General features: G+C 56.2%; 1 protein-coding gene across 3 annotated transcripts; it reads right to left on the bottom strand.

The window, feature by feature from the left end:
- Positions 1-342: 342 nt before the first annotated feature.
- On the bottom strand, positions 343-13,756 carry CACNB3 (calcium voltage-gated channel auxiliary subunit beta 3). Of its 3 annotated transcripts, none has more exons than XM_045801152.2 (13): positions 13,636-13,756; positions 5,356-5,478; positions 5,021-5,143; positions 4,458-4,573; positions 4,219-4,283; positions 3,982-4,001; positions 3,704-3,784; positions 3,443-3,501; positions 3,163-3,272; positions 2,714-2,865; positions 2,430-2,525; positions 2,159-2,308; positions 343-1,709 (listed from the first exon to the last, which is right to left on the bottom strand). In XM_045801152.2, exons 1-13 carry the CDS (start codon positions 13,639-13,641, stop codon positions 1,395-1,397), a joined length of 1,416 nt encoding a protein of 471 aa, XP_045657108.1. In that variant the 5' UTR covers positions 13,642-13,756; the 3' UTR covers positions 343-1,394. The 3 variants fall into 3 exon arrangements, with proteins under 3 accessions (XP_045657108.1, XP_045657107.1, XP_045657106.1); XM_045801151.2 differs by lacking the exon at positions 13,636-13,756 and adding an exon at positions 12,488-12,605; XM_045801150.2 differs by lacking the exon at positions 13,636-13,756 and adding an exon at positions 9,175-9,648.
- Between the last annotated feature and the right edge of the window lie 8,295 nt (positions 13,757-22,051).

The following is a 22,051-nucleotide window of genomic DNA, read 5'->3' as shown; positions in this document are numbered from 1 at the left end:
GGGTGCGGGGAGGGCTGCAGAGCTGGGCAGGTACATGGAGTTCAAGTTGCAACGACTCTTGGGCCTTTTGGACCTGAGGCGGGGACAGTGTAAGGCTGTGACAGCCTCTTCCCCACCTCCCAGAATAGGGCCCTTCTGTGCTGCCGAACGTTCTCCCGGCACCTGGGCGTGAGGGGGGGCCTGGGAGCATCGTGTCTCCCCCAGTTCTGTCCTTGTTCCCTTCCCACTCAGTGGCTCCTTTGTGAGAGCGAGGGCCCAGGGTGCTTGTTGATCTCCGGACTCAGACTGCGCAGGAACGAGGCTGGCCCGCTGAGCCGGCGGACACAGAACAGGAGCCCGCGAGACTGTGCATGGTGTTTATTCGTGATGACAGTGAGGTGGGGGTCTTGTGGAACATGCTCTGTAGGTCACACACTAGAGCCGTAAGGCAAGGGTAGTCAGGTAGACAGGGCCTCGGGGGGCTGTCCGCTGTGTCCTCTCTCCCCCCATCTAACCCTAACTTAACAAGCAGCAGCTATGAATCAGCAAATAAAGTTGGGCCCGTGTTCCCCAGGAGGCGTGAGGGCCAAGAACAGAAATGACAGGATGCAAGAGCAAAAGAATGAGGGGGGCAAGGAGGCCCCCAAGCTGTTCCATACATTCTCCGCTATACACGCCCTCCCTTCCCAAACCCCCAATCCTGGTTGGCTCCTGCCCGCCACCCGTCTGGCTTGCCCTGCTCCGGTCTCTGGTGCTGTCACATGTTCAGAAGCTTTCCCGGCAGGTGAAGAGAACCGTTGGGAGCTTCAGCCCTGAGGCCTCTGGCCCCAGCCTAGCCTGCCTGCTGCTCCAGCCTTGCGCGTGGATGCCCCAACCCAGCTGATGGACGGGAGTGTCACCCTGTTGGGCTCTGATTGTCTCATCTCTAATGTGTGACAGTGAGGTGAGTGGAGGACCTCGAACCCCAAAGCACAACCCCTGAGTCCCTTGACTGTTAGGACTCGTGCCTGCTCAGGGACCTTGTTTCTTCCTCATGCCTTGCTGCCCACACCCCCACCCTCTTGTCACTTTGAGGGGGCATCCCTTCCCTGAGTCTGGTGGGAAGGCCCCGGCGAAGGGGATCCTGGCCTGAGGGCACTGCCCAGTGGGGCAGCTTCTTGTGCAGGAGAGGAAGGTGCCAGGGGTGCGGTACCTGGAATGGGAGCCTAGGGGGGTCACTGTGCCCAGGAGGTAAGGGGGCTCCCTGCTTCTCCCAGAGCCTTGGGACCACAGGCAGCTCTGGAGCTGGGGCCGGGCAGGGGGTTGCGGGGGCTGAGCCTAGTGCCAGCCTAATGCCAGTCTACCTCCAACCTGCCTGGAGTGGGCACCCCAGCCAGCTGTGCCTGTGCCTGCCAGGGTAGGGCAGCAGGAGGCGGTCAATAGCTGTCCTTGGGCCAGGGCCGGTTGCGCTGCCAGTTCCGGTCATTGTGGTTGTGCTCCGAGTCCTGGGCGAGGAGCCGGTCTTGGGGGTCGTGCCCGTTAGCACTAGGCAGCCCCGAGGTGTGTTGGCGGTGAGGCTGGTACAGGTCCTGGTAGGCGTCTGCATAGTCCTCCTCCAGGTGGCGGGAGCTGCGCTGCGAAGACCCTGTCCAGGCCTGGCGGGAGCTCTCGCTGGCCTCGTCTGAGGGCATCAAGCTGTCCCGCTCCAGCGGTGAGTGCTCCTCGCCACGCTCCCCCAGCAGCTGCTGGTTCTGGGGGCGACACAACAGCTCTAAGTAGAGGCGGCAGACCTCGCCTGGGCATCCCTCCCACCTCTAGTGGGGTAGGGGTGACGACTCTCCCCCTCAACTCTCAGTGCCTAAGTGGTGCCAGGAGGGAGAAGCATCTTCCACGTGGAGAGCCGTGGAAAGCCGGAGCTTTGGACTCCTGCAGAATTCAGGCTCTGCCCTCAAGACAGACTAAGAGAAGGAGTGTGTTTCTTCTGAGCCCAGAAAAGTAACCTCAGATTACCCATCTCATTGATTTCTTCCCTCTCTCATCAGGAAGTCCCTCTGCCCATCTGCCCAGCTATGTACAGTGGAGCGGAGTTCTCCAATCCTTCGGCCTTCGAGCTGAAGGCCAAGGACAATCCTCTGGGCCAGGAGGGGGCAGTGCTCTGGCTGGCTTAGCCTGAGCTTCTGTGCCCACTGCACACGGGTACCTGAAGTCCAGGGATGGCACTGGGAGGGCCCAGAAGTCCAGGGCCGGGGGCTGGGTGGTGGGTGGCCCTCCAGTAAACCTCTAGGTACTCGGCCAGGTGCTCGCAGGCATCCTCCAGCTGGTTCTCATCCAGAATCACATCAAACGACTCCTGGGCAGGAGAGGGAAAGAGGGGGAGATTGGCTTCCTCTCAGCAGCGGCCCCCCCATCTCCAGCGCCACCCCAGCCCTGGAAAAGCCAGAGCTGCGCAGCAGTGGCTGAAGAGCGCTCACCGGTGGGCACTGAACCAGCTTATCGTAGGCCATCATCTGTACCGTCAGGTGCTTCATCTGTGACTTTCCCCGGGAGCGGATGAGGCGCTGGAGGACCTGCGGGGGAAGGGCAGAGCTGGGCCTACAGAGAACTGGCGTGGCCCCCACCTGGGGTACAGCCTCAGTAGCAGGTGAGGCCGAGGTGGGGGGGGGCAGCAGGGAAAGGGAGCTCCGGAGCCCTCGGCAGGGACCACACTGTGGGAGGGCAGCCCCAGGGGCCTCCTCCGTCGCCGCGGCTGACCTACCTTTGGTGAGGATACTTTGACAAAGACGATGATGGGGGCCAGGGAGGTCTTGGCCAGCTGCGCCGGGTGGTTGATGGTGTCAGCGTCTAGCACGACCAGCTGCAGGGATTTGGCCAGCTCGAATATGCGCTCAATCTCACTCTGTACTTCCGCTGTGGAGGGGGCAAGCGAGCCGTGATGCTCCCGCCGGAAACCACCGACTTCTTCCTCCGGCGGGGCTGCGGGCTCTCCCAGGTGGGAGATGGGAAGGACTTGGAGGGCGAGGGTATTCATCAAGGCCCCGGGGCAAGCAGAGAAACAGGGAACCGGGGTGACTGGGGTGGTTTCGCCATCGTGGGGCAGGTGGAGGAGCTGGGCAGGACTGCAAGGTGCCAGAGAAGAGAAAAGTGGGAGGAAGGGTCTCACTAATGCTCGAGCGGCCCGAGAAGCAGGAGACCAGGACTTCTCACCGATGCTGGAGCGGGCGGAGGAGCGCTCAATGATGGTCCTCTTGCCGGGATTGTTGAGCACAGATCGCTTTGCCAGCGAGAGGTCTGCTGTGACTCGCGTGATGGAGATCCTGGGGTGGGGGTGGAGAATCCCAGCCCACCTCTGAGTTTCGAGCCTTAGGCCTCTCCTTACCCACGTCCCACTAACCTTCTCTTTAGAGAAGGCCTTGCTACAGGCACCTGGAAGGAGTCAATGATCTCCTCCCCGGTTCTCATGCCACCTGCGGCCAGAGCAGCTCACCTGCCATCAAACCTATGTTTGAGGAAGTCGAAGAGAGCCTTCTGCATCATGTCTGTGACCTGGGTGGGAGGGGTGAGGGGAAAGGCATGCGACTGAGGGCCCTCTGGGAGGGAGGCAGCATCCCGAGGCATGGCCCTGGAGCCTGCCCCTTCTACACACAGAACTGATGAGGGGAGAACACCCCTTCCCACCGTCCCTGGGGCCTTCCCATGGTGCAGGCTGGGTAGAGACAACTCTTTGGGGTCAGGGACCTTCTCTCACCTCATAACCTTTCAAAGAGGGTCCCACCAACACCACAGGCCGCATGGAGGGCACCACATCATATGGGGGGACATGTTCTGCCTGCAGAATTGACCTGAGGTCAAGCAAGGCCGTGGCCCTGTCGCCTGTCCTATGCCTGACTGGTGTGGGGCAGATTCAGAAGTTCTGGCCTCCCTCCCTTCTCTGTTTTCCTGCCCTTCCAACAATGACTTTCCAGAAACCTGTCCCCACAGCCATAAGCCATGAGCCCCCCAGCCCCGATCCCTTCCTTGACTCACCTGCTTTTGCTTCTGCTTGGCTTTTTGGAAAAGGAAATAAAAGATTAAAGTTGGTGAAGGGGGAAAGGCCCTGGGGGCATGGTATTCCCTTCCCCAGGGGAGATGCTGGGTTTCTCTGCGCTCTTTTGGTCCCTCCACCAACCCCTTCCCACACAGCTCACCTGGGAAGCAGCTCCCTTTCCCCCCTGTGTCTTAGTCACCCACCTACCCAAGATGGGCGGGTTGAGGGGAGGCTACCTAGAGATGGAGGAGGGGAGCGTCGGTTGCCAATGTCACTCAGGCTGGAGGGGTTCCCAGATCTCCTGAGAGCAGAAAGGGAGGCCAATAAGCGTACTATGCACTATATAATACTTGTATACATTTCCTTACATCTTAGCTAGTGAGGAAGGGGTGTGTGTGCCATCTGTGTTTCTGCACGTGTGTTGCTTCTGGGCACGAGGGGGGTATGTTGATGGAGTCACAAACCCTGCTCTCACCTGGCCTTCTGCTCCTGCTTGAGCCGGATGCTCTCCAGGCGCTGGGGGCTGGGGATGAAGGCAATGTCCCCGCCCTCTTTCACTAGCCTCCCGATCCACCAGTCATTGCTGTACTTCTGGGGGAAAGGGCGGTGAGAGGAGGCAACCAGGCCTCAGTCCTGGCTCTTCAACGTGAAAGAGCCAGGGAGGCATTCAGAGAGCTGGTCTGAGGAAGGCAGCATGAAAGGAGGGGGGCAGGAGAGGGAGCCGGAGGGAAGGGCAACCGGGTTTGAGCCACCCAAGGTTTCGGTGTGAGGTATCACTGACGTCACGGGGGACCTAAGAGGCAACTCGTCTACCTGCTCGCTTTACACATACGGAGACTGAGGCCCAAGCCAGGTCTCGGAAGGATGGAGGCCCTGGGGACTGGGTTTTAGATATGAGGGGCATACGGGTGTGTGTTCTGGGTAAGAGCTGAGGAGTCTGGGGACTTGATGAGAGACGAAGACTGGAGTAAGAGGCATGGGAGCTAGGGCGGGAGCAGGGGCGTTAGGCGGCTCCTCTTTGGGGCTGGGGTTGGTCACCTCTTTAATGTGCAGAAAATCCTTGGCCTCAAAGTTGACTCCAGAGCCCTGGACTGGGCACTCCTCGTCCAGTACGCCACAGTAGCTGACATTGGTCCTCACAGCAAATGCCACAGGTTTGTGCTAGGGAATTTGGCCATCCGTGCAAGTGAGGGGAGCGTCACAGCACCCCTTCTAACTTCAGTGCCCCATCAGTAGAGGGCGGAGGCCCCAACAGATCGCCCATGACACAAACACACTCTTTCACACTCATGAGCATCCTGCCCACTGACCCGTGGGGACTTAGGACCGAGTCTCCACCCAGCCTGGTCCGACCCGCCCACCCAAGTCGATACCTTGGCCCTTTCAAGCTGCTGCTGAGCCTGGCTCTCCACTTCCCGCCGGGCGCTCTCCCGGTCCTCCTCCAGGGACACGTCTGAGTCCAGAGATGGGCGGCTGGTATAGGAGTCGGCTGAACCCTGGCATGGAGGAGAGGCTGTGACCCCTGGGCTCAGGTGGGAGGGCACTACAGGCACCCTCTAAGCCCTACAGCAGTGCCTCCACTAACCCTAGCCTGTCCATGTCCACACGGGTGGCTGGGCCCCAGTGGTCCCTTCTATCTCCCTAAGAAGGGCCCAGCGCCTCTGGGACTGCAGGAAAGCCAGCCCGATCCATATGTGCTAAGATCTGGGCCCCTCCTCCCAAACCTATTAATACTGCAGCCTTGAATAGAGCTTTCACTTTCCTCCTTGCTCCCTTTCCTCCCCTCTACCCTGGCCTCTGGGGCAGAGTGAAGGGAGACGTGCTGAAGATGATACATTGGAGATGATTCTGAATCTAAAAGACCCAGCCCTCTTGTTCGCATCAGCCTGCAAAGCAGCCTGGACCTTATCCCTTTAAAATGCGTGGCAGCAGTACAGTCAGCTGGGAACAGTCAAGAGACTCTGGTTGGCATGGCACTGGTCCTGAGTGTCAGGATAGAGCCGTCCACCCCCTTAGATCTCAGCTCCCCCAGTGCCTCCCCCTCCAGGGTGAAGAGGAGGACACAGAGCTGCCAACTCCTGGAAGTCACTTCCCCTCCACTCTCCCCGCCCCCACTTTCTTTCCTCTCACACCTGCTGGGGCAACTGGCCAGGTGTGGGCAGCAAACAAGACACAGACCGAGAAGGCAACACAAAGGTGTCTCCCTGGGCCCCGGGGAGGCTCGGCCACGCCTACCATCTGGCCTACATCTCCCCAGCCCTGCCCCAAGGGGTATCAGCCCTAGAGGAAGGACCTCTCAGTGCCAGGCAACCCAGCCAAGGACCCTGGGGATGTTCGGACAGGGTCTTTGACAACCTGAGCCAGCAGAGTCTCTGAGTCCTGCCCAGAGGAAGGGTCTTTGGGCAGGGGGTACATTTGGAGGGTTGCAGAGCTCACCATAAGGGAGGCCCTGAGAGAGATGCACAAATGAACGAGGGAAGCTGACCCTCAGGACAGGAGGATGGAAGTCAGGATGTCTGGGGAAAGAGAATCTTTTGTTTTCTGTCTCAGTTTCCCCTCTTCATGATCAGAAGCCTGAAGCGGTACTTCCATCAATTCTGAGGTGCAAGTGGCAGAGATGAGATAGGGGCCTAGATAAGGGGTCCATGTGGGAGTGTGTGTGTGTGTGTGTGTGTGTGTGTGTGTGTGTAGGGAAGGGGTTTTAGAATGTTCTCAGACTGAGGAACATTCCGTCAAGCTCCATGCCTGACCACTTACAGAAGGCAGCGGAAGCCAGACTCAGTGGGGAAGGAAGACAAACTCACATATCGCCATGCCCTCTGCCCCAGTCCCACCATCCGCAAGAGGGCTGGTCAACTTGATATCGGCCCAGGGCCTTGAGCCTCAGCTAAAGACAATGTCTGCGGTAGAGGGAAGGCATGGAGACAGCACAGAGGGGAAAAAGTCTCTCATTTTACAGAGGAGTAGAGCCTGCCTGCTATTCCCCATCTCTCTTGAGAACAAAATAAGGCTGGCTTGACAGCAGGATAAAGAGCAGCTGAGCCCCGGCAAGAAGCTTTGCCCTGTCAGAGGAGTGGGGGGACGTCCTTGCAGGGGTCCCGGACGTAGGAGGTGGCTGTCTAAGGTGAACAGGGGCCAGTGGGAAGGGAGGCAAGAGACACGGCGGGATGACGGCTCACTTAGATAAGTATACGTCAGACGCCTCCTAGATGTCCAGGCCTGTGCCGGAAGAGGAGTCTGACCTTTACCCTCTGCTCCACAGGCTCTCGGCCTAATTTAGTCATCTTCACGTCCCTGCCTGGGGCATCTGGGTTACCCGGCCTCTCACCTCAGGATGGGAATGACAAGATCTCCCCCTAAATGTTTAGTGAGTTGTGCTCAGAATGGAACCCCCTCTCCCTCGTTCCCAAGTCTCAGAGCTCACCCATCCCTCATGCGCGGGTACCACCTGGGAGGCCAGGGCCGCCCTGCCAAGTGTGCCCCGGGGTCTTGCCTCCCTCACCCCCTGTTATGCCGAAACAGCCAGAGGTTCAGTACTTTTGGAGCTGCCAGGAGTTGGCACAGTGCCCTGGAGGTGCCCCCCTTGCCTGGGGAGTGTGTGGGCAGGCTGCAGCTCCGCTCTTGCCTGGCAGGGGGAAGAAGAGGAGGGAGATGAGCCGGTGGATTTATTTAGAGCCTGGTCTCCCTCCTACTGCTTCAGAGGGGGCCTCAGGGAGAGCAAGGAGCCAGGCAAGAGAAAGGGAAGTGGGGGAGGGTGATCCAGGAACCAGCAAGGGGTGGGGAGCCGGCGAGGGGGCAGCAGGCTGCCCCAACACCAGCCACATGTCAGCCTTTACCTTACAACAGCCCTTGCCTTCTCACCAGGAACAGGAAAGAATCTTCTGGGGCCCTCCAGCCCCTCAGAGAGTTTCATTCTTAAGCTCACCTTGGCACCCTGGGCCATGCCAGCTGTCCCTTCAACTGTCAGAAAGAGGTGTCCACCAGAGCCTTGAAAATGAGCTGCTCTGGCTGCAATGTAATTAGCCCCGGAGGCCCAATGGGGAACTGGGCCCAGCAGGAGCCCAGTCCCAGAAAAGGACTGATAGCTGTCTACTCTGAACCCTAGAACTCCTGTATCCTGGGCCTGGCAGCAAGACACGGAAGAAAACGCAAATAGTCCCCTTTTGTCCGGAGTGCTCTACCCTCCACACCTGTCCGGGACCCCTTCCAAGCCACCTAGTGGTCCTCTCCGAACGAGGCCTTCATGCAGGAGGTTCGAGGGAAGGGACAGAGAAGCTGCTCCCCATCCTTGCCCCATCTTTCCAGGCACTCTCTCTGCTCCCTGAGCTCCGGGAATCACTGCCTAATGAGCTGATTTGTCTCAGTGGGTCAGGAGATAAAAGCAAAGAGGAGAATTAAATATTTATCAGTTGCCTAGTTCTCTGAGCAAAGAGCTTCCTCTCCATCCCCAGGCCCTCGGCCCCTCTGGCCTCACCTCCAGGCCCTCCATGCTGAGTAGGAGCCCGGGAAGCCCACTGCTCTGAGGACGCCCCAGCGGGAGGCGTGGAATGGATGGAGCTCCGTCAGCTGGCCCACCCATGTGCTGGGTGCCTAGTTTCCAGCCTGGGAGAGAAGCGGGGCTACAGGCAGGGTGAGGAAACGAGGCAATGCTCAGGGATGGCAGCAGAAGGGAATAATGGAGGTCCTCAAGTTTATGATCCTTCCGAGGCTGGTACCTGATTCTCTGAGGTTCTCCTAGGCTCTCTCAATTTGTCCTTTACTTGAAGCATGGGAGGGCTGAATGGTCCTCCTCCCAGAAAGCCCCAGCCGCTCCTGTAGCTGCTGTGTTCAGACCCCGTCAATCCTCCTTTGGGAACTCCAGACACGGCGTGTGCCCGCTCTACAGCCTCTGTGCCCTCAGCCTTCAGCCCTTCCTCCCTCTACCCTTCAGTCCTGGGCTCTGCAGCCACCTGCTTGAGCCTTTCCCCCGCACTACCCCCGCCTTGCACACACCCTAGACCCCTTGGTCTAGGACTGGGGTCCTGGGAAGCCCTGGGCAGGAAAATCCATCTCCCCACTTTCCAGGAGCGCCCCCCCGCACGCCCTGCCCCTCCACTGAGGCGTTTTTCAAAGTCCTGAACGGGGGGAAGGGTCCAAGGGAGAAGAGGAGTCACCCCAACTTCCCCACCCCCACCCTCGCCGTGGGCACTCACCGCCTCCGAGTCCTCAAACCCGGGCACGTAGGAGTCGTCATACATGGGGGAGTCCGGGTGGGGGGGGGGAGAGCGCGGCGCCTGGGGCGGGAGCAGCCCGGAGGCAGGGGCGAGGACAGCGGGCCGCGCCCGAGAGATGCCACCGAGCCCCGCAGCCCTGCGGGCGGCGGCGGAGAGCGAGAGAGCGCGAAGGAGAGAGCGAGCCGCGAAGACCAGCTGCTCGGAGCTCAAATCACCGCTCCCCCCACCCCACCCCCCCAAACCCTGCCGGTCCCACCCCGAGCGCGGCTGAGGAATCTGGCGCCGGCTCCTACAACAATAGTGCCCGCCCACCTGACCCCCTCCCCGGGAGCAGGCGGGGGCGGCGGCGGGGGGCGCCGGCCACCCGGGGAGCCCAAGACCGGGCCGGGAGAGGGGGGCCGGCCGCAGCCGGGGAGAAGGTGGGTCCCCAAGCACCTATGGGGCACAGGGGCGGCGGGGAGGAAGGGGAGGAGAGACTGCGGGCGGGGCGGATCCAGGCTCGGAGGAGGCGGGGCGAGGAGAGATGCGGAGACAGAGACGCTCGGCAACCCAGGAAATACTCCGCCGGGAAACAAAGGGCTGGAGCGGGGGAGGGGAGGGGGCGCCGAGATGGTACCCGAGCCGAGAAAGCGGAGGGCGCAGGTTGCGGGGAGGCAGGAGACAGGGAAAGGAGGGGCCGAGGCAGAGGGAGGAAGGAGGGGAGACAGGAAATTGGGGAGACTGGGGGAGATCGGAGAGGCGGTGCGGGCGGCCGACGGGGGAGGGGCCCCAGGTGAGAGGGCGGTGTGTCGGGCCCAGGCGGCCCAGAGACTCGGAAAGCAAACCCCGCAATGGTCCCGGGGAGGAATGGATTTGGCCACCCCAGGCCAATGCCGTGACAGTAGCCCCTACCCCGGCAGGTGCTCGGCCCCCTCAGGCCTGGGACCTTGCAGCAAAGGGCCTTGTCGCCAAACCAGTGCAAAGGGGGGTTGGTTTTGGGTCCTGCCGCCCCACACCTGTTGCGCGAGCGGATTCCATCCTCGTCCGGCCGGGATGGGGGTTCCCTTCCTCACTTCCTTGCCAAGGACTGAGCCAGGCAGTGCCAAGGCATCCGTGGGAACTGGGGGAGGGAGGGGCTGTTTTAGGTGAGCCTAAAGGGAGGAGGACAGAAACCGGAGGGTGGAGGTAGGGGGACTGTCAAGGCTGGGACGCTGGCCACACTGGGGTTGGGAGGGGGGAGGGCAAGACGACCGAATCACTAGTGTAAAGCCAGATTCTCTCCTTAGAGAAAACATTGGGGGTGGGGTGGCCGATATCCGGGTTGGAGCCACAGTGCCACTCTGTACCCGTCAGTCTCTTTCCCAGGAGCACTGAGATGTGAGGTTACAGACAGAGCAGCAGCCCTCATCTCGAATAAACTTCCCCGAAGGTCCACGCGTTTGAGCTCCCTCCTTTCTTGCATTTCCTGGAACACTGTTCCTTTCAATTTTGATTACCTACCTGCCGCCCTCCCCCACCACTGGGGGGGATGTGAGATAGAAAGATGGTTACACTTGGAGCCCTTCTGAGCTCAGTCCTTCTCCAGTCCCAGTTTCTCACACCCAGGAGGGTGAATCAGGAATCTGCTCAGGGCTTTACCTTTCTGAGCTACAGGGGAGTCAGAAGACCGAAACTGACCCGGTTTGATGAGTCTGGGGGGAAAGCACTGTGCACGGGAGAGAGGAAGACCACCCCACCCAACTGGCTTCCCCGTTCATGTCCCTTGTTCATGTTCCACTGCCAAGAAAGAAGGAGAGAAGGGGCCTCATCGTAAGACTACTTTAGTCTGCCTTTAGTCTGTCTCCCCCGTGAGGGAGCAGCCCAGCTCTGCTTAGCATCCTTGTCCTGCCGAATTGGGCAGACAACTTTGTTGGAGCCCCGAGGCCGGCAAGCACTGCTGGGGGCGGGGGGGGGGGGCAGCTGGCTTCACGGTTCCCTCTGCGGAGTCCTGCACCGTTTGGGGCTGGTTATACACTGGATTCTTTGGTAGTGCCAGTTCCCAGACGCTGTTCTTTTCACTTTCGTGCCTCTTCCAGTTCCTCAGAATTCCTCGGATCCTCCTCTTTGATTCCCTGCCTCTTCAGTTCCTTCTGTTCTTCCAGAAAGGCAGAAAGGAGGCATGAGGTGTGAAAGAATAGGACCTTCAAGGCGCTCCCTCTCCTGGAAGATGATCCCAGTGAAGACAGCTGCAGAGGCATCTGCTTTCTTCCCATCCCTGAATCTATTCTCCTGGTCTCTCCTTTTGGGACTCTTTCCACCACCAGGGGGTCCTGGGGATTGTAGTTATACAGCGGATCTGCCATCAGCTTCACTCCTTCCTCACACACCTTGTTGTCTTCGTCCCCATCTGGGACAGTGGTTTCCAAGTCTGCTTCTGAGGCATGAGTTGCCATGCCAACCACCCCTGGGAGATGGGTTCAAGTTTTTCATACCTGGGCTCATCCCTTGGGTCTTGCGGGAGCTTCGGAGCTGCTCTCTTTCCCTTATCTCTGAGTTGCTACTCAATGTCCCCTTCCATTTTCCTCACCTCACCCACACCTGCCTGGTCCAATTCTCATGCCAACTTCCTGCCCTGGAACAAGACCTGCGCCTGTCAGTATCCGTGTGGCCTCTAACCCCTTATATTTTCCGTGACTGAGCCTAAGGGGAGAGAGCGAGGGCACAAAAAGGATTTGAGGAGAGGATTCCTCGTTCTAGGAGAGATCTGTTAGACTGGCAGCTGGCTGGTAGCCAAGGCATGGATGCAGAACATGGGGGCGGGGGGGGGTGGTGGTGGTGGCAGGGAAGCCCTGATAACCAACCAGGTTTGGGAGTTGGAGTTCTCGGGAGCCTCCAGAAGGCATTCTAGCTTCTCCTATAAGTGCACCAGGAAGCTGGACAGATCTAATCCCTCTGTATTAGGTGAGGAAACTGAGTCAGGAGCCAGTACCTCTGGGAAGTCCTTCTCCCCAGCAGTCTTTAAGATTCGGACCAAGCCGAACCTCCCAGCATTCCAGCAGCTAGGCTGCCCTCAGGAAGCCTGGAGAGGGACACCAGGGGAACTTGGTCCTTTCATCTAGCCCCTTTTTTGGCTCTCTGGGCAGTCTTCCCCCTCCCATCCCAATCCCAGTGCTTAGAAGCTGCCAGCTCTGGTTGCTCCCTCTTCCACCCTTAGCCTCACCTCCTCGACCTTCCCTCCTCCCCATCACTGCAGTCTCCCCCAAATGCGGGCCCTCTTCCTAGCTTGGAGTGGGGCTCTCCTTCCACCCACTGGGGAGGGGTCCCCCGCGTTTACCTCATTCAGCAGGAAGGTTGCACTGGAGTCAGAAAAAGACATAGACCGGGCTAGCGGCCTTTTCCCCCTCCCCCGGGCCAGGGGCTCCGAGGCGGGAGCAGGACCAGGCCGCCGCTCTGCACACTGGCTCCCGCCTGCACGCCTGGCCTCGCCCCACGCCCTCCCGGCTAGCCGCCGGCTCGCGTCCCTCTCTCCGGGTTCCCTCCCCCTTTCCTCCTCCTTCCCTCCCTCTCCCTCCCTCTCCCTTCCTTTCTCGCCGCCTCTGTCACTCTCCCTCTCTCGTCGCCTTTCAGCCCCGCTCTCTCCATTTCCGTCTCTTCTCCTCCCCTCTACGGTCCATGTTCTCTGTTTATCTGCGTGCCTCCCACTGTCCTTCCATCCCCACATCTCGCCTCCCTCCTCCGCCTCCTCCTCCCTCCTCAAGCCGACCCCCAGAAAAGGCTGGGGCTCTGGAGCTCCCGCCGCCGCAGGCAGAAGGGCGGGAGTAGCCCCGGGGCTGCCCGGACTCCGGAGCTCCAGGCGGAAGGTTCTGGTCCCTCCCGACTCCTGCTCCGTGAGCCCAAGGCAGCCTAGCGCCCGAGCTCGACCCCGACCTCAGCAGGGGAAAGGATCGACGGGAGGAACGCCGGTGTGTGGCTCGCTGGCCCCCGCGGCAAGGCGCCCCCTCCGAGTTCCGGGGAAGCCACGTGCGGCCACCCGTCCCGGACCCAGAGCCTGTGTCTCCAGCGCGCCCGGGAGTCTCGATCTCCCCTCTCTGCCGGGTTCTGGCGCCGCGGGACTCAGCCCGCGAAGGCGCGGGGCGAGGAGAGGCGGCTTCTCCCGGAGCGGCTGCAGCGCCCCCTAGGCTCACTCGCCCGGTGGCCGCACACGCCCTCCAGGTGGCGGTACCAGCCCGGGGGTCCAGTCTGTCGGCCGGCTGGGGGCCAGCCCTGCCAGCAGGAGGCGCTGCCCTGGCCGGAGCGGAAGGGGCGCAGCTCGCAGCCAGACCCCCACCGAAGCCTAGGACGAACCCCTCTCCTTCTCTGTCCAAGAACTGCGGTCCCACTGGTCCGACCCCCAGTATGGGACTCCCAGGCTGCACCCTATCTCCACCCCCGCAGGATTCCTTTGAGACGCTTGGCTTCTCTGGGGTCTTAGACAGCTCCTACCTGCATGTTGGTCTCCAGGGGCGCCCCCGCTGAGCCCAGCAGCTTCTCGGCCAGGCCTGGGCAGCTGGGAGTACAGAGTCGCGGGACCGCTGCTCCGGTCAGTACCCCCCTCCGCCCCCTTCGGCGGGCACGTCAAACAGGACAAGCCCAAGTTCTGGCGGGGGAAGGGGGGAGCGGGGGTGTAGCCCCAGCCGGCTCTCTCCCTACACCCATCTAAGCGGATCAGCCTCTTATTGGTCCCTCCACACTCCCAACACCCCCAGGCTGGACTCTTCTGTATACCCAAGGCGGTGACTAAAGGGGAGGGGGCGGCCGAACCCCTCGCGGACACAGACACGCCCGAATGTTGAGTGACAGAGTCCCTAAGTTCCCCTTACACCAGCCAGAACTCTTCCCCTTAAGACGAAGGGTGCTCCACCGATCCTCCTGGGCCCTTCTTTTATATCCCTTCCCCTGGGGGTTCCTGGAACACCCCCCCCCCAATCCTCCCATCCCCTGGGGATCTTGGAAGACTTCTCTCCTTCTCTGTTGAGCTGACCCTCTCCACCGCCCCTATTTCAGAGGGAGCTAAACTGGGGAGAAGCAATTCTCCTCTCTCCACCCGTAGCTTCTCCTCAGGCTGGGCTTAAACCTGGAACGTGCCTTGGGAGGAGGGCACCTCCTCCCCTCCCTCTGTGGTCTAGTCCAGTGGGTCCAAGGATCTCCTACCACCCACCAACCCCCAAGTTACTCAGCTTCAACTATTCAGATAAAGAGGTCGTGTGTGTGTGTGTGTGTGTGTGTGTGTGTGTGTGTGTGTGTTATTAAAATGTGCATGGAGGTTTTTTATAGGTTTTGTTTTTTAGCTTTAATAGATGGAGCAGAGCTCTTTGCTTTTCATTTGGCAATAAGACCTGGAGGGAGAGAGAGCCACCCCCCCCCCCCAACACCCCTGCTGACCACAGCTAATGGACTGGCTCCTCTGTGCCTTGGGGCAGCTTAAGTTTCCATATGGGAAAGGGGGGTGGGGGTGCTGGCCAAAGCAAGCAATTGTCCCTGGCTTCCCCGTTCCTCCCCTCCCTCCCTCCAATCTCCCAGAACCTACTGCCCAGAACACCATCTCTCTCTCCACCCCTTATTTTAAAATAGAAATATCAATGACTTCTCTCGGAGCCTATCAGAGGGACTGAGGTGCCTCAGGACAGCTCTGCGCTCTTCACTTTTTCTTATTTTCACTCCAGCTGCTGGACCACACCCCTCTCCCTTCTGCCACAGAGAGAAGGTAGGAACCTCAGAACTAGAGCGGGGAGCCCAGCCTGCGGGCCCCCAGAATGTCCTCTCCCACTCCCTCTGTGTGAGATGACAAGCAGAATTATCCCTCTCTGGGCCCTGTGCCGGCCGCACACCCACTTGCTCCCCAGTTTACCTACCTTGGGCCCCCCATCTCTGGCTCTGACCTCGCAGTATCTGGCACCTTGCTAAAGGGGGACCCTAGACTGGATGCACTTCTGGGAACCACGCCTTAGTTGGGCCCTTTAGGCCCTCAGGTCCCGCATACAGACCTTCAGGGCTTCCCACGAAGTCTATCCCTGCTCTCCGGGGTTGGCTCACCATATTCTGTGACCTCCCAGACTCCCAGGGCCTTAGGACCTTGGCATATTTGGCCAGGCCGCTGCTAACCTTTTTGGCTAGTTTTTGTGCAGGTATATTCCGGGCCAAGGGGTTGTCCTACTGATCCAGAGTCGGATTTCAATCACCGCTTGCCTCCCCAGCAAAGGCATAACCTGCAAACTCTACTTGGTGGCCCTGGCATTTGAAAATCTGTGTATCATGGGGACAGAGAACAAATATCACCATGTCCATCCCTTTATATCTATTCTACTGAGACCATAAAGGGTCTTCCCAACTCTCCTGAGAAAGCTCTAGGAGGTAGCTACCACAGGGAATCCCCATTTGCCAATTCTGTGTATCACTCTGGGGAAGTTCCTCCAACATCCAGCCTCAATCCCTTCTGCTGCAACCTCTTTCTTCTTTTTCTGGGCTCCACCTCTAGGCCCATGGTGATATTTGATGCGTCTAGGCACTTCTAGTCTCCATCCCCTGACGCAGCATTTGCTATAAATATGTCTGAAGAGCTTCTTGCTGACGGTACCCAGCGAGATTGCACCTTCCTTCCCACACCAGGCCTCTCTGGAGGGCCTGGGCTCTCAGCTGTGGCTTAAAGACCCAGCACTTGCCAGCTCTGGTGCAGGCAGTGTGACTGCTCTGTGGGTTTGGAGGTTCCTTCTGGTGCCCGGGAAGGAGGGAAGGTGAGAGGGCTGAGAAGCTCGGCTCTCATTCTCTTGCTGCCCAGAGTCTGGCTCAGCCTGGCACATAGTAGGTGCTCGATACGTCTTTATTTTAGTCTTAGATCTCAGTTACCCCTTCTGCATCCCCTGCATGGGACTGGTGATTCCAGTTCTCCAGGATGAGCTGGAGTGAGCAAGGAGGCCGGGACAGGAGCAGAGCGAGAACTGTAGGACTGCCTCAGGTGGAGGAAGGGGCATCAGCAGGGGGATCCGTAGGGTGGCCTGGGGAAGGGGGCCTGTCCTAGACTTCACTGGCCTTCTCTCCTTCTCTTGCTAAACCCTGAATACTTTAGGACTCTGAATCACAGCACTGCCCAAGGGGTCCGTCCGTTCAAGTCCTTCCTTCGCTCCCACATGTTTACAAACTTTGTAAACATCAGAGGTTCGCCAGGGAACTGGGGTTGAAAAGAGGTGGGTGGGGGTGGGAATCCCTGGGAGGCCCACCCTGTTCTGAGATGTTTGACTCAGATTACTGGCCTAAGCAGTCAGAGCTCTTTGCGGGAAGAGTTCCCCAAGCAGGGGCAGCTGAAACATCCCAGGGCTTTCAAAAGTCTGGGCCAAAGGGGACTTGGGCATCCTTTAGGAGGTGGGGCTGCTGACAAGGGGCTGAAAGTGGCCTTAAGAAGGCTCAGAAGGTACCCTTCTGCTTACTCTCACTAGCCCTCTGCCCCCTCCCGGACTCCCACCGCTCTCAATTTACGGATCTGAGTGAGGTAGTCCTCGCCGGCTCAGCGTGGGGCATGGTGCCCACAGCCTCCCTGGGAATGAATTATTGAGGACAGCGTGATGTTAGCAGCTCGCAGCTGCTGCCCCTTGGGCCTGCCATTGCCTCTCACTGCTTCTGCACCAGCTCCAAGGGGCATGAGGGATGGGGGTGTGAGGGAGAGGCAGGAACTGTGTAGAGACGAGGAAGTGTAGACTCAGACCCCGGGGAGAAGCCTCCTGGGGAGGAGGGAAGACGGCTGGCAAAGAGTTGTGGCCCTTCCTCACGAATCAGGAGGGCAGAAGGAGCCGACAGCCACCCTGGGGCTGGGTTGGGAGCTGAGACTGGAAGACCCTTGACCCCAGCGACTGCCCACCATTGGAGGTCAGAAGTCTTATGTGCGTCTGGGTAACACAGAGCCAGAAGGAGTCTGGATCCTTCTTTGACCTGGAGTCAGCACCAGGAAGGGTATTAGGTCATTCAGGGATGCTCTGTGCAGAGCCCTCCCTCCCTCCCCGGGAGATGGCACCTGCAGAGAATAGCTGCTGGGAGCACATGCCCAGTGCTGGGGACCGTGCAGCTGGGCGCCGGGTCCTGGGTAGGCTGGCTGCCCTGGTGCAAAGAACACGGGGCTTGGACTCTGAAAACCAGAGGGCGCGTCCTCATTCTATCACTTACTAGTTGTGGGCAAACCACTTATTATCTCGGAACTGGAGTTGTTTTTTTTGGTTTTTTGTTTTTTTACCTTTACAAGGGAGAAAGGACAGTGCTTGCTTAACAAGAGGTTCTGTGAGAATTCAACAGGAACCACTGTATTTCATAAAATGGAAATTGCTACGTAAATGTTCGTTGTTACTCTTGGGTAAGACTGTCAGGTGCAGGGAAGCAGCAGGCAGTGGACAGAACCCGTACACAGTCGTGGCCTGGGTTTTAGTCCAAGCCCTGTGACCAGCTCTTGGTCTTTCCACATCGAGGTCAAATGACTTTCCAAAGGCCAGAATCAGTCCCTGGTTGATGGAGATTCAGACCGAGATCTTTCAGATTCTACCTCCTGGGTTCTTTCCATTACGTTGTGTGGGCTGGATAACTCGGCTCCAGGCTGACCTTCCAGGCGCTCAGCCCTGGAGACTTCCCCTGAAAAGTCCCCCACACCCGGATGCCACAGTGATTAGTACTTCATTCCTTTGTAATTTGTGTGGCCACACCCCTCTCTCCTTTAGGAATAATGCAGCGAGTACATCCCCCCCAGACAGCATGAATAATATTATCTTGTATTTGGAATGCGGTTTAAAAACTAGCCTTTTATTATTACAGAAGGAATACTTCTTCCTCACACGATAAACAACACGGCACGATAAATCCAAACAGCATTCCCACCACCCAGAAATTAGCACCATTAATACTTTTCGTGTAATCCCTCTGGACTTTTTCTTAAAATTTTTTAAAAAAATTGACATATAACAATTGTGTACAACGCACAAGTATTAAATGTATAACTCAGTGATTTTTTTGCATATCGATCTATATCTGTGTAACCACATTCAAATCAAGGCTTATGATATTATCCCTGGCCCAGGGGTTTTCCTCAGGCCCCATCAGCCTCCAGGGGCCATGATTATTCAGTCTCTTACCACGATTTGCCTGTTCTTGAATTTCATATAAAAAGGATCATACAGTGTGTACTCTTTGGTGTCTGGCTTCTTTCCTGCAATATTATGTTCTTGAGATTGTTGCATTTATCGGCGGTTTGCTCTTTTTCTGGCTGCGTAGTATTCCATTGTCAGATCATCTCATTATTTATTTATCCATTCTCCTGTTGATGAACATTTAGGATGACTCCAATTGTGTCTACAATGAATACAGTTGCTGTGGACGTTCTTGAACGTGTGTCTTTTGGTTGGTATACGAATTCATTGCTTTGGATATATAGACCTAGTGATGGAATTGCTGGGTTGTAGGGTAGGCTGTATCTATTTTATGCACCACACACATACATACGTGTGTGTGTGTGTGTGTGTGTGTGTGTGTTTAGCAAAATGAGATCATAATGAACGTGCTATTTTGTACCTTCTTGTTTTTACTCAATAGTCTCCACCTTTCCATTTTATGCATTTTCGTTTTATCTAATTCCAGTCACTATTCAAATCTCCCCAGTTGGCCCCCAAAATGTCTTTTGCAACTGATATTTCCTAATCAGCATCCAGTCAAGGATCACACCGTGTCTAGGAGTGGCCTTCTGTAAGACCTCACCTTAGGTCCTCGCTGGCTGTTAGCAGGAGACATCAGTTCCTTGTCCCGGGGACCTCTCCAGAGGGTGACACACATCACGGCAGCTTACTGCTGACAGAGAGAGAGATCATCGTCCTTTTGTAACCTGGTTTTGGAAGTGACTTTTCTTCACGCTTGCTGCATTTTACTCCTTAGAAACAAGTCAGTAGACCCAGCCCACACTTACGGTGGGGATTACACGGGAGTTGAGAGCGAGCAACGGAAGGAGCAGAGGGACAGGGACAAGCAGAGCCCACGCTGAGTGTGGAACCAGATGCAGGGCTCAGTCTCAGGACTCCAAGATCATGACCTGAGCAGAAGCCAAGAGTTGGGTGCTTAACCCACTGAGCCACATAGGCGCTCTTGAAAATAAATTCTTAAAAATAAAAATCCTCAGCGCCCCTAGGTGGCTCCGTCAGTTGAGTGTCCAACTCTTGATTTCGGGTCAGGTTATGATCTCAGGGTGGTGGGATCGAGTCCCGTGGGCTCTGAGCTCAGCACTCAGCCTTTCTCGCTTGCCCTCTGCCCCTCCCCCCTCATGTGCACGCTCTCTCCCTCTCTCTTTAGATAAATAAAATCTTAAAAAAAAAACCCTCCACCAGAGTAGTACATTTATTAATACTGATGGAGTCTGATTTCGACGCATCATTAGCACCCCAAGTGTATAGTCTCCATTAGGGTTTGCTCTGGGTGTCGCGCGTTCTGTGGGTCTTGACAAATGTGTAATGACATCTATCCACCATTATAATATCACACAGACCAGTTTCACCGCCCTGAAATTCCTCTGTGTTCTGCCTCCCCCAACCTTTGGCAACCACTGAGCTGTTTTATAGTCTCCATAGTTCTACTTTTTCCAGAAGGTCATGGAGCTGGCTTCATAGGATACATAGCTAGATTCTGCAATACACGTTTCACGATATGTAATTGTCTTATTCATTTGTCTTGCCGGCTGCTCCCCTGAAGAAGAATGCAAGTGGCCTGAGGGCAGGAAACTTGTCTGTCTTCTTGACTTACCCCTGTATCCCCAGTAGCTATCATCGTGCCTGCTAATTGGCCCTAATGCGTATTTGTTGAAAGGAAGACAATGTCTTGAGATTTGCCCATGTCATATTCTAATTGATTGGAATCTAGGTCTCCTGGACTTCACAGCCCCAACTGATGAGTTCATTCCACCACACTGGGAAGGAAAAAGGTAGTGGTGGGGTGAGAGAGAAAAGGGAAAGGGCAGGAGGAGCGAAGGGAAGCGAGAAGGAGAGTAGGGGCAAATAAATTTTTGACAAAACACATTGGCCAAGGGGGCAGCTCAGGAAGGGTCTCTTTTCCCCCCAAAGGGGAGCATAAGCCCCTTGTCCTGGTTCTTCTCAACATAGCTTAGAGAGGCTCACATGTGTTTGAAGCAAACAAAAAACTTTACCCAATATTAAGGAAGAACAAAAAGCAAATAAACAATGACAATGCATGAACAGTAGAACAGTCCAGGATAGACTGGAGTATAAAGTTTCCATTCGCATTGCAGCTAGCTTTATCCCTGGACTCCCAGACTTGGGCTCTCTGCATATCTTGCTCCCCAATTCCAAAGGGCTTTCTACAATTTTTCAGTCCCCTTGAATGCCTGTCTTCCTGGTTTCCCTGCCTCCCAGCTCCCAGTCTGTTTGCCTCAGTGGGTATATGGACACATTAAGATGCCCTAAGCATGAAAAAGATTATGATGAGCCTTGTGCAGTGAAAAACAATTCAACAAACAACTCAACTGTAAAAAAAATTTGTCTAACAAAATTCTGAAAATTTCCATGACAAATCCCATGTTTAAAGGAAAATGACAAATATCAAAGTCTTTCTTTTTAAAAAAGATTTTATTTATTTATTTGAGAGAGAGAGAGAGAGGCAGAGCACAAGCAGGCGGAGGGGCAGAGGGAGAGGGACAAGCAGACCCCACTGAGTGGGGAGCCTGACGTGGGGGCTCCATTCCACGACCCTGAGATCATGACCTGAGCTGAAATCAAGAACTGGCCACTTAACCAACTGAGCCACCCAGGTGCCTTCAAATTATTTCTGCATAAATATTTTTCAGTGCATCTGCTGGGCTGGCACCTAACACTCCATGTGCCTACTGAGTAAATATTCACTGTTGCACACCCCCTCCCCCGCCTCTGCAGGCAACATGAAATTTAGAGGAACCATGGTACAGTGTCACTTTCCTCATTTGGAGTATTTTCTTGCTGGCATTAAAACTCTGAACTGGCATTTCCCCTAATTTCTTTCTTTCTTTTTTTTTTTTTAAGTTTTATTTATTTAAGTAATCTCTACAATCAACATGGGGCTCGAACTCACGACCCGAGATCAAAAGTGGTATGTTTTTCCTACTGAGCCAGCCAGGTGCCCTTCCCCACATTGTTATCTTGAAAAATTTTTAACCTTTCTGTAGGTTTAAATTTGCAAGAGTCCAATTTCATCTAGATTCACTGGTTGTTAACACCTCCCCATATTTGTTAGGTGTTTTTGCTGAAACATATGAGAGTTGATTGCAGACATCAACTTCATTCCTAAATGCTTCATCATGTGCTTACCAAGAACAGATATTACCACATAACCACAAAACATGATCACACTCAGGAAATTGAATGTTGTTACAATCTTATCTAATATATAGTCCAATTCAAATTTTCCCAATTGTCCCAACAACGTCCTGATGACTTAAAAATAAAATCTGGGGTCCAGATTAGTTATGTCTCTCTTATTTTCTTAAAACCATAACAGTTTCCCAGCTGGGTTTTTTTTTCCCTATAATACTGATATTTTTGAATACAACAGGCCAACTGTTTTAGAAATGTACCTTAATTTGTTTCCTTGTGGTCAGATTGAATTTAAACGTTGTTGGTAAGAATATAGGTGACATTGTGTCCCTCCCAGTGCATCCCGCTGGGGGCATATGATGTCAGTTTGTCCCATTTTTGACGGTGTTAAATTTGATCACTTGGTTAAAGTGGTGTTCGCAGCATTTTCCTTCATCAGGGAGGATGTCACCTTAGAGAGGAAAGAAATGAGGGGAACTGAAAGGAGGAAGAGGAGGAGATCAGAGAAGAGACCTCAGAGAGAAAGGCGCTGCTTGTTCACCGTG

Source organism: Ursus americanus, chromosome 25, assembly GCF_024610735.1.
Source record: "Ursus americanus isolate L20-20 chromosome 25, mUrsAme1.1.p, whole genome shotgun sequence".
Taxonomy (NCBI): domain Eukaryota; kingdom Metazoa; phylum Chordata; class Mammalia; order Carnivora; family Ursidae; genus Ursus; species Ursus americanus.
Note: the sequence above shows the minus strand (reverse complement) of the source record. Positions and strands in the feature narration are given on the sequence as shown.

Bases quoted from the DNA above. Each gene is read 5' to 3' on its own strand.
- CACNB3 (XM_045801150.2), bottom strand. From the start codon at position 9,219: ATGTATGACGACTCCTACGTGCCCGGGTTTGAGGACTCGGAGGCG. The intron at 4,574-5,020 runs GTGACCAACCCC...CCTTTCCCCCAG, and splicing joins ATTTTCTGCACATTAAAGAG to AAGTACAGCAATGACTGGTG. The intron at 2,866-3,162 runs GTGAGAAGTCCT...CCCCCTCCACAG, and splicing joins CTCCGCCCGCTCCAGCATCG to CGGAAGTACAGAGTGAGATT.